This window comes from Vigna umbellata, chromosome 2 (assembly GCF_029865625.1).
Source record: "Vigna umbellata cultivar VRB3 chromosome 2, Vumbellata_1.0, whole genome shotgun sequence".
NCBI classification, from domain to species: domain Eukaryota; kingdom Viridiplantae; phylum Streptophyta; class Magnoliopsida; order Fabales; family Fabaceae; genus Vigna; species Vigna umbellata.
Genome location: NC_142166.1, coordinates 15,973,804 through 15,985,752, shown reverse-complemented (window position 1 = coordinate 15,985,752; position 11,949 = coordinate 15,973,804). Strand labels below are relative to the sequence as shown.

Genomic DNA, 11,949 nt, shown 5'->3' with positions numbered 1-11,949 from the left:
CAATAAACAATGCTTTTTTTAAATAAGTATTGTCTATTAATGATTCAATAGACAACGATTTTTCAAATAAACACCATTTATTAGTCTAATTTTGTTTTAATAATTTATTTAATATTTTAATAAACAACACTTTTTAAACCAACACTTTCGATTGATCCACTTTTTTTAAATAATTTATTTAATTTTTTTAATAGACAACACTTGAACACTCTTTATTGAATAAATAATTTTTTAATAATTTATTTAATTATTAATTATTTAATAATTTATTTATTTTAAAAACATATTCTTTAAAAAGATTTCGCAACAACAATTATGAAATTGGTATTCAATTAGTTATCTATCGTATCAAAACTCTTAATCAAATATTATGTCATAATCAAATTATTATGAAAATATTATGCCATAATCAAAATATTAAAAGGATATATAAAAAACTAAATCTAACCACAATCTTTAAGTATAGTAATTCATCAATATCATACTCATCTTTGATAACAACAAAAACTATAAAATTCTCTCACACTTATAACAATTTTTTTTAGTAACAGCAATAAGATAACAGAAGAAAGTTTTTCTTATACATTCTGCATGTGTATCACCCAATTGCGTGTTGCAATTGCAATCATCTCTCCACACAACTAAATCTGGAAAATACCTACCACTGATCTAACATATATCTGTATTCTATTTATTTTTATAAGCATACAGAAACTTTCCCATCAAATTTTCCTCATATAATGTTCAAATTTCAGCTATACCTAAATTTTCCATGACTTCTTCATTTTCAATCTCTGCATTAATGAAAGTCACGGCTTTCTGCAGCTTCCTGGAGAGAACACCTCAACTTCTGCCATGTATGTGGCCGTCATGAGTTCAATCCTCCCATATCTAAGTAATCTCATTCCCAAGCCGTGTGAAAGAATAGATCACACCGGAAAGTAATTGCAAATTTTATAAAGCAGAATCATTTATACAAAGAAAGATTTTGCCAACAAGAATGGTTAAGAGATTGGTCAATAAACCATATCAAGTACTTTTCTAATTATTAAGAGAAAAAAGGCAATTAAATTATAAATATATAAATAGAAAGTAACATGAAGCCACTGTGACAATGACTAATCAGGCAACTAATGGCGGTGTTAGATAACGCGTTAGAACACAATACCAAGTGGCAACATGCTCAGGTATTTATCACCATAGAGCGCACCAACCGCAAGGCACTGTCATAAACCTGTTAGATACACCAAAATAATGAGTAAAAACAATACATAAGCAGATTGTATGATTAAAATAGGGAAAAAATTAACAGGATCCAAGGATAAATAGTTGCTTCTTACTGAATAATTTGGTTTCAGTGCATTAGCAGCAATAATATATATTGTAGACTGACTCTACAGTTCATTTGGCGAAACTTCTTGAGCACTCACTGATCCCCCAGTTCTTAAAGTGTCCTATGCTAATCCATACTGTGAAGGCATTAAGCTGGTTAAATATTAACTCTTAATACTATTACATACATGTCAATACAAGACAACAAAGTATAATATGGCTGCACGAAACTGCATCAAAGAATATGGAAAAGTCAAAAGAGATAAGGAAATGTGCTATATTCAGAGGACATGGCTGATGTAAAACATTTTTTTGTCACTTCCATCTAATTCCCTCCAAAAAATTGTTACCTTGATGATTGCAGTTCTCACAATCTTTTGCTTTTCTCGGGTTGGAACTATGGCACTAAGTTCCTAAATTGGAAACCAATTTTTTAAGCAAAGACAATACAACCAAATTAACTGAGATTTTCCAATAAAGAAAATTATGAATTTTATAGTAATATTAAGTACATTTTTTGCAAAAATAACTCTCATGGCATAGGGAAATATATTCTGAAAAAGAGAAGGGGGTTGGCTATGATTAAAAAAAAAAAGAGGGACAGGTACATATGTGGTGCAGTGGTTTGAAGATTTTATCCCATTCTTTTCTTTTTCATTTATAGAAGCTTTTGAGATAATATTGTCCATCCACAGCCAAACTAAAAGAAGTTGAATTTTTCTGACATGGATTAACGATTGAACTGTGCCCATGGATGCTTAATAACAACATTGAATGAGCCAGAAGAGCTACTATACCACTTTTAAGTTTAGGTGATTAATTATAATATTTGAAAAGATATTTATGACTGCACAATTCACGAGATTTATTCAACAGGGCCCAAAGTGCATTTGGCATAAAGAAAGGTTCAGATGAAGAGAAAAGATCCAAGTCTCGGGGAGAAATGAAAATGTGCTTTTAAAAAGCATTTAATGTAGCTTCTCCTAAAATTTTGTTTTCATTTCTTGCAATATACATATGTATGAATGGGAGAGACACAAACATGCAGCTAGAAGCATGAAAGATTGCAAATACACTGTTATTTTTAATTGCCGTTTGTATGAAGTAGTGAAATGCTGGTACACAGGAAAATTAAATATACCTGAAGAGCAAGTCCCCAATTATTGAGTGCCTGAAATAGATTCCATGAATGTTAGTAACAAGGATAATTGTGAAGAAAATCGAAAGTGTAGGAACAGAAAGTGTACAGAATAAAGCAAATATAACAAAGGAAACAAGAAAGGCTGTTTCAAGAGTATTTTTAAGATTAATAATGATTCAACATTATAGAATCAATTCTTGTCTCCTGATTATTTAACTAAAAAACTTATTTTAACAAAAAAACTTATTTTAACAAAAAAACTGTTTAGCCAGTTCACACTCTTTCACTTTATGCTTGAAAAAATAATCTGCCTTCCTTAATTTTTTAATTTAAAAAAAAATCTCAAACTAAGTTTTATATTTGGTAAAAATTAGTATAAAATCAAATTTTAGACAAGCTAGTTTTGATTTCTGTGAACAGACACTGAGACAGTGATCATCTCCATGTTAGCCAAACGACTAAATATGCAAAAAGTAAATGTACACCTCACATTGTTGTCACAATTCTTAAATATAATGTGTAGGTCAGTGTTAGTGCTGCATTCAGCTTGTCCATGTTTAGGTGATTTCAAAACCAATTCAAACAAATAACTTTACAAACTTCTTGGAACTAAAACAGACGTGAAATAGTTTTTAATTTGCCAGACTTCCCTTCAGGTTTCATACGACAAAACTACCAAATAAAAGGGTTTATGGTGAAGCATGAATAATATCCTTTAATGAATAGAATATGTGCTAATGCAAACAAGCACAATAAGCAAGCTTTTATTACTTTCATTTCATCCAAAAAGCAAACTCATACATCTGTAAGACAAGACTAGGCATCAAAGAACACATACCAAGCTCTTAGGTTCACATCTGGAGCTAAAAAAGAATTCTCTTTCATTTTGTTGGTGTAAATTTGAAGAATTTGTACTCGACCATTTTCATCAGGAAGGCTTATCTCAACCTGGAGTTCCAATCTCCCTGGTCTACATGACACGAGTCAAGATTAAGCATTAGAATTGAGCACATGAATAGGCAAGTAGTAGTATTTGTAATTATTGACACAGTAGCCAGAAATAGAACAGAACTGTTAGGTCAATACAAATGCAAAGTATCACGCCAAGGAAGCAGCAACCAATGAACTTGGGGTTAAAGCAATAGCTTTAACAGCTCAAGTTGTGAGACATTAAGGTAATGAAAATTATGTGTGACAACTGAACAGCATTTACTTCTTGCTTCTAATCCAATCTTTCATGAAAGGACAAATCACAAAGAGATTCACTATATTTTGTCAAAGTATTTTTTTTAAAAGGCAAGTTCATTACTAAATTTGTAAACTCCAACAACTGGTTAGCTTTTATACTTATCGAATGTCTTACAAGGTATTAGTTTGACTTTAGTACATATGACATACATCCTTCAACTTGAGGGAGAATGTTAGTTTAGAATTGAGTGATTGTATTAACCATGGGTATAGAAAGCAATATTACCCTTAATTTAGGACATTATTCCTCTTCTAATTAATATCATAAATAATATAAATATATACGTCTGTAAACTCTTCAAATTCTATAACAAGCAATCAGAGTGGCAGTAGATTGGATCACAACTATGATATATAATTTTGACTGTCAACATTTATATTTTTCTGAGGAAGTAAATTCAAAGATCATAATAGGAGAAGAAGATATGAAGACCTTAAGGCTTTGTTCACTTGAATGGATTTGGGGGAGAGTGATTGAGTGGATTTGAGAGGATTTGAAGATAAAAAATTTTGTTGTTTATTTGAGTGAATTGGGAGGTAAGTGAGAGTGAATTTGGAAGTAAATTTTTTTAATCTGTCACACTCAATCACTCTTCCCCAAATCCATTCAAGTGAACAAAGGGTAAGAGAGCTTCATCAAGCATGTCCTTTCTGTTAGTCATTCCAATAAGCAAAACATTATTGAGTGACTCCACACTATCTATCTGTAAACCAAGCATATTGTCTTAGAATTTCTGATATGACTACTATAGAAACAGTATCTCTTCTATCAATAAAAGTATTCAAAAAATTTACTAACCTTAGTCAAAAGCTGATTTACAATCCGTCATGATCTTTGCTCAAAACTTCAGGGCCATTTACAATCTAATAAAAGTCATAGAAAAGAAAAATTAAGACAGCAAAATATAATTACAATCTACATATATCTCGCTCAGATTTTGAAGCTATTCAATTAGTTAAAGAATCGATCACAAGGACAAAGTAAAAATGTCACAAAAATGTAGTAAGTACAGAAGGCAAAAATGAAGCATGAGAACATTTAATATGTTTGGAGAAAGTTAAACATACTCCGATAAAAGTCACAAGTTACATACATAAGGATAGAGGAGATGATTGGAGAACAGGCAGTGAGATTCAAATTCAATATTGTCAAATCAAGTCCAGATTCCTTATCTATGATAACACATGAAAACTACCATTTTGTATAATTTTAAGAAATAAGAAGATAGTAGTACCATGAAAACAAAAGCATATTCCTAGGCAATTCCTAGACAAGAAATAACAGAATATGTGTATGGTTTTGAATATTTGTTCTGTATAGGTTCATGTAGTGACCATGGAACCATTATTACATCAGTAAACATTATTCGCGTTCTCTGTAGAAGTGAGAATAACAATGCAAGCTCTTCATCTGATCTGAAACTTCCTAACTTAAGTATCATCACCATCACAAATAGCGCTTCTACGCATTTCCTTAAGTTTTCCAATCCAAATCAACTAGTAACACGTTTTACACTCAGTTGAACCCAATCACCTAATTTTATCCCAACCCAACGAAATGCTCCTAAGTATGTGTACGAAGCACAATCACATTTCCAACAATAAGTAAACCCACTTCGTTAAAGCTTGAATTTAATATAAGCAAATCCAGAAAATTATAAGAAAAAGATGAAATGAAAAGCGGGAGCATAGAGAAGGTACGAGAGATTCGAGATGGTTGTCAATGGAGGCGACTTCATGGCGATTAAAGCGTTGGTAGCAGCAATGAAAGATCGGTAATTGACAACGGCGACTTCTTGCATTTGCAGGGGAGCGCGACAGAGGAGCTTTGCCAGGCAAGCGTCCCTGGGCACGACAACAAGATACTATGGTTCACAAGAGCTGGAGTTCGACTAAGATTAGATTCGTTAGCCAAGATAAGATTGGTGAAGAATGAAAGGAAGGAAGAAATTTTGAGTGAAATTGGAGTTAGGGGGAGTGAAAGATTCATATTGCTTCTACCGATGCAAGAGAACACGAAAGTCTGGCCATGCATTGGCATAAGGGCTTGACTGCAGTGATCTCTTCAACGCAATTCCTCGACCATGACATAGCTGTGAGAGGGTTTGGGTTTGGGTATATGTGATTGAGAGATGAGAGTGACTGACATCAGAGTCTTAAGGGTGTATAAATTTTGATATTTTCAGAGAAATGTTGAGTTTTCTGCACTGTAGGCAGGGTTTTGTGAGGGGAAATGAAAATTTTTCAACAAGCAAATAAATAGAAAACTATTATAAGGTGATAAAATAATAATAAGTATAAATTATAAATAGAATTTTTTTAAAAATGTGTTATCTAATTATATCTCTAACATGTTTTTTTTTAATTAGCATATTTTACTGGTCTATTTTAAATTATTAATTAAAAAAATATAAATTAAATATAGATAATATTTTCATAAAAAGAAAAACGTTATTTATTTATATTTAAATAGATAGTACTTAAGCGTTGTTTATTTATTTTTAGAAATCATAAATAGTGTTTATATAAAAAAGTTCTCTAGTGTGAATATTTGAATTAATTGGTTAGGATTACATTATTAGATGTTTGTATTGCGTAACTGCGTTATGAGAAGAGTCTGCAGAATATTAAAAGGATGGAAAGTTTTATTGAAAACTGAATCAGAGTGAGTTTTTGAAATTTGTCCAAGAGTCCAAATGACTAGGGCTGGCAAAAAAAAACTAATTTGTACTGAACTATACTTAACTGTATTTTATAATCCTAAAAAAAACTAATCCATTTTCACTAAAAAGTTAAATATACTGTTTTATAGTTTAGTTTTTAAAACTGAACTTATCACATTTTTAGTTCAGTTAACTGTAGGAGAACTGTTTTTCTATCCCTCTCTCATTTCCAACTATTTCTGAAATGTGATCCTCCCTTAGCTGATGCGGCGTTGCCCACCATAATTGTAACTCCAACTAGTTCATCAAGTATAGAGTCTTCTTCTCAAGAAAATAATTGTAACTCCAACAACCATGTAACTCTTACTGATATCCAAGGGAGATAACAATATAGAATTATTTTCACTGTGAAAATTGTTGCCATTTTATATGCTGATGTTTATTGAGTTATGTTTATCCACTGCAGTCTTATTTTCTAGATAATCAAACATTCAATATAATAGTAATCCTTTAATGATGGCCTTTAATAAACTATCTGGCAGTAGTGCTTAATTATGGATAAAAGCGGATGATGAAAATTCTAGAATAAAAATCATTGTACAATAGAAGCCTTTGGAAAGAGAAAATGACAATGGATCAGACGTCAAATTGTAGAAAATAAAGTAAGTAGTCAATATTGGCGGTTCAATATAAGATGAACAGTCAGAAGCCAAAACTGCTAAACCTGTAACATATTTCCAACCTTGATTGAAATCACTGATTGATGAAAAAGGGACTGATTTGAAATATTGTAACAGTTTACTGTACTATAACTGAACTAACTGAACTAAAAATTAGTTCAGTGCAGTTTGTCCGAACTGTTTTTTGGTTCAGTTCAGGCGAACCATTTTATAGTTAACTACAAATCTTTATAATACAATGCAGTTTAGTATACTTTGCCCACCCCTACAAATGACAGATTTGGTGCTCAAGCCTACATTCGCAGGTAACATAAAAATTCAAAAGTTTAAAGGTTTAATCATTTCAGACATAGCTATTTGTACATAATCGTCTCAAATTAGTCTTCGTATTCTAAATCCTCTCAATAAGTCCTTTATTGTGAAAATTTTAATCAATTTAGATCTTACCGTTAACTAGGATGGATGGTGTTAAAAAAATTTGATGTGTGGCTGGGTGACATGAGCAAGTGGTACTGACGTGGCACACATCGGTCACCTGAGTTGGCTTTATTTTATTTACATATTTAAAAAAATTCACTTAAATCAAAACACAAAGTTTTCTTTATGAAAAATAGATGACTAGTTAGGTTTTTTTTAATTTGATTGTTGTCTGGGTGTGGAATTTGGGGAAATTTGGGAAAATAATTGGGATTTTAAGAAATCCCTAAATTGGAAGATTGAAATCCCTGAGGAGAGCGAGGTTCGTCTTCAACCTTGTTCAGCTTGTTATTGAAGGGTGTTTTGGTGCGACGCAGGTGGGTGGGTGCTGAACGTGTTGTTCGAAGACGATGTCGAAGGAGCATTCTTGTTGTTCGTCGACATGCAATGTGTGGCGGAAGGAAAAGCGTAATGTGTGTTCACTGATTTGCCACTGTGAACTGAGATGTGCATTGAGAACTGCTAAAACATTAAAGAATCGTGGCAAGCAATTTTGGGGATGCTCGAAGTATAAGGTATGATTTATTTCACCTATGTATTATGTGGAAGTGTTTCTGAGAAGAAATTGTTGTTTATAGAGACTGGTGTTGAAGAGGGTGGTTGCAACTACTTCAAATGGTGCACTGATGTTGCAGAAGGCAAAAGGGGCACATGCTTGAAGTCTGAAGGAAACAAAGAAAGTTTGTTGCACAGTGAAGAAATGGATAGTAATAGGAATATGTTAGTTACGTTAGAGAAATTTGTCTTTGTTGTTCAAAAGTGGATGAAGGTCTTTGATATTTTTGGTTTGTGTTTTATGTGTAATAAACACAATTTTAGTTTCAATGTTGATGACAATGGGCTGATGTCTTTTAACTATGTTGTAGCTTTCTTCCATTTCAATGAAAATTAAACTTGTTTGATCTGTTTATGAGTAACAAATTCAATTGTTGTTATGGAATCTGATATGACTAAAGAATGGTTTTTTCTTTAATTTGATATGTTGTAAAGAGAGGTCTATATTGGTTTTATATGGTATGGACTAAGCAATTAGTTGCCACATGCATAACAATCTACTAGGTTGGGATGAATCTGAGATCTAAAGTTGCATAACAGTGAAACCTCCATCACCCAGTAATAAGACATATATTGTTTTTGTCATCAAAATATGGAGTGATAACTGATAACAAATAAAGAAATATATCTGATGTACAAGAAATATATCTGGACCAAGATGTACAACAAATATAACTGTTGTATTTTCATTGATAACTGATAACCAGTGATAAACAAATCAAATATAGCAAACTGTTGTCTTATACAAAAAGATACAAAAAGATCTTATAGGCATTACTATTGTTCAAATGACAGACATTACAAAAAGATACAATTGGTCCCATGTTGACATTGTCTAAACATTAAAAATTTTCATTTATCCCCTTGAACTATAGCTTCATCCTGATTTGATGATGGCATCATTGGTTGAGTTGATGGGTTAGTTTCTTCTGTTTGGTGAGAGTTGACATGAGGTGATTGTGTTGATTTGGTGCAAGAAGTCCTGTTGTGGCCCAGTTCCTTACAAAGGCCACATCTTTTCTTTAAACCACCCTTCATCATTCTTCTGTCATCCTTGACCAACTCTCATTGCTCCAACCTTCGCTTCTTCTTTGGTCTCCCAGGCAATATTATTTTTGGTGGAGGGAGGACATCAACATATGTGGTAATCTCCCACATCTTGTTACCATTTATTGGATACACAATTAAAGAGTATATTTCTTCATATGTTGACTTCCTAAAGCAACATGGAATGAAGTTCTCTGCATCTAGATTTAGGAATTTCATAGCAGCCAAGGAGTAGCAGCACGGTATGCCAGTGATAGCCCACTTCCTGCATGTACACAAGTTTTCATCTAAATTCACTACAAACTTGTCACCAGCTTGGGACACATGGCAAACTTCAAACATCTTGTTTGCTGATCAGCTGTAAAGTGAAAACAAGAAACACATTTTAATCATAAACAACTGATCAGTTGTAATAATCATAAACAACTTCACATTTTAACACAAATCATAAACAATATTGCATTTAGGTTACCTCGGAATCCAATATTTAGTTAACTGAGACTCCTTATTTAGTCTAGTCTTGATTTTAGGACAAATCTCCCTAGACAATGATTGTATTTTTGTCTTATTAGTTGCCCATCTCTTCATAAACTAAAGGCGGATTTCCTCCAACATGCTTATGATTGGCTTAGACCTTGTATGCACCATTACACTATTGAAAGCCTCTGACGTTGTTTACCAAAGTATCACATTGAGGTTTGCTGGTAAATCTTGATCGTGACCAGTACCTACATTGGATAAGGATAATCAATATTAGTGTTGAAAGCTGGGAGATTTTTAACAATAGAAGTTTAAATACAAACTTGGGAGGGATTTTTAACAAGTATTTGAAAGCCTCATCATTAAGCTGTTTTATATTTCTCATTTTTTATTCCCATGTTTGTGGATGGGTTGCTATAGTTGTCTTCCACATCAAACGCTTTAGTTGTTTCCTAGGGGATTTTTTCCTTAAATTTGCATATAGGTGCCTAACATAGAAACGTTTATCAACTCCAGGGACCACTTCTTGTACAACTTGCAATAGTCCCTATTGAATCAAATTATGACACTGTTGTTAGAGATATCATTTCAATATGAATGTTAATGAACATAATGGGGGAAAAGGTCATGTGCATTACATTTTGTTGATCCGACATGAATGTAAATGATGAACTTACTTCCTCCCCACCGAGATCTTCAACGAGAAGTTCAAGGAACCATCTCCAAGTATCCTTGTTCTCTACTTCCACCATGGCATACGCAAGAGGTAGCATTTGGTCATTTGCGTCTCTACCAACAACACTTAACAATTCACCACCATATTTTCCTTTCAGAAAAGCACCATCCAGCCCAATAATTGGCCTGCAGGACACAAAACTATCCTTGTAGGCCTTCAGAAAAGTATAAAACCTCCTAAAAATGTGTCCATCCTCATTCTCTTCAACTTTGACCTTTACTGTGGATCCTGGATTACGAGCTAGGAGCTCATTCGCATAATCATAAATCCTTGTATATTGATCTTTGAAAGACCCATCAACATGGTCTGAAGCAATGGCCTTTGCCCTATAAGCCATGCATCTAGATACACCTACATTCCATTTTCTATTTATCTTCTCACGAATTTCCTCTCCCTTTACTTTGGGATTTTCTCTAACAGTTTTTTCCAACATCTTACTCAGCCATTTTGCATTAAGTATTCTTAGTTTGTGCTCTCTACTACAGTTGTGGTTGTCAACAATAGTCCTTAATTGCCACGTATGAATGGCTTCCATATAAGCATAATATGCCATCTAAGGGCACTCTCCTTTAGCACCCATACATTTTAGCCTAATTCTCTTCTTATCATTTTTAACATATTTAATATTTCTGTCATTTTCTACACCATACGTTTTGATGGCATCCACAAAGTCTTGCTTGTTAGCAAAATAAGTTTCCAAATCCCATTTATAATCTACCATTGTCTTAGGCATAGAGAATGTTACAAACTTCCCACAACCATCCTCTTCATCATCTTGTCCATCACTTTCTGCTCCACTGTCTAATTCATCGGATTGTCATTCATCATCGAACAAACCTCTATCATCATCACTATTTATTCCATCATCAACATCACTATCATCAGATTGCACATCAACTTTGACATTACCAAACCAATCTGCAACTCCATCTCCTACCTCTTCTTCTATATCACAGTCAACATTTACATCAACTAGCCCTTCCATACAGTCATAATTAACTTCATCATTACCATCATCATCACCACTAGAACTCCAGCTACGAACATCACCATCATCCCCTTCAACCTCACCCACACCAACTTGTGTTTCAATAACACCTTCAACAACATCATCAGCCTCAACTCTTTCTTCTGAAACAACAACAGTTTCAGTCATTCCATCACATTCACATCTCTCACCTTCATTGTCAGACACCTCACATTGTCTTTCATTATCCTGTTCACATTGACCCCCACCTTGCTCTTGACATTCACCCTCAACCATACCCCCACCTTCCTCTTCACGTTCACCCTCAACCATACCCCCAACTTGCTCTTCATGTTCACTCTCAACCATACCCCCACCATGCTCTTCACGTTCACCCTCAACCATACCCCCACCTTGCTTTTCATGTTCACCCTCAACCATACCCCCACCTTGTTCTTCACGTTCACCCTCAACCACACCCCCACCTTGCTCTTCACGTTCACCCTCAACCATACCCCCACCTTGCTCTTCATGTGTATTCTGAGGAACATATTCTAACATATGTATCACCTCAGGTTCAGAGACTGTGTGAACAACAAATAGATGCACCTCACCATTAATCC

General features: G+C 33.6%; 1 protein-coding gene and 1 long non-coding RNA gene across 3 annotated transcripts; both read right to left on the bottom strand.

Annotated features, from left to right (window-relative positions):
• Window positions 1-559: 559 nt before the first annotated feature.
• Window positions 560-5,924, bottom strand: LOC124821986 (uncharacterized). Of its 2 annotated transcripts, XR_015784225.1 has the most exons (7): window positions 5,723-5,924; window positions 5,423-5,566; window positions 4,521-4,585; window positions 3,312-3,443; window positions 2,474-2,503; window positions 1,341-1,469; window positions 560-1,234 (listed from the first exon to the last, which is right to left on the bottom strand). It is a non-coding gene; the product is annotated as an uncharacterized LOC124821986 (long non-coding RNA). The 2 variants fall into 2 exon arrangements; XR_015784224.1 differs by having other exon boundaries at window positions 5,423-5,921.
• A 3,237-nt stretch (window positions 5,925-9,161) lies between these two features.
• On the bottom strand, window positions 9,162-10,912 carry LOC124821985 (uncharacterized). The gene is made up of 4 exons (XM_047293932.2): window positions 10,301-10,912; window positions 10,062-10,170; window positions 9,823-9,871; window positions 9,162-9,408 (listed from the first exon to the last, which is right to left on the bottom strand). Exons 1-4 carry the CDS (start codon window positions 10,910-10,912, stop codon window positions 9,162-9,164), a joined length of 1,017 nt encoding a protein of 338 aa, XP_047149888.2.
• Window positions 10,913-11,949: the final 1,037 nt, after the last annotated feature.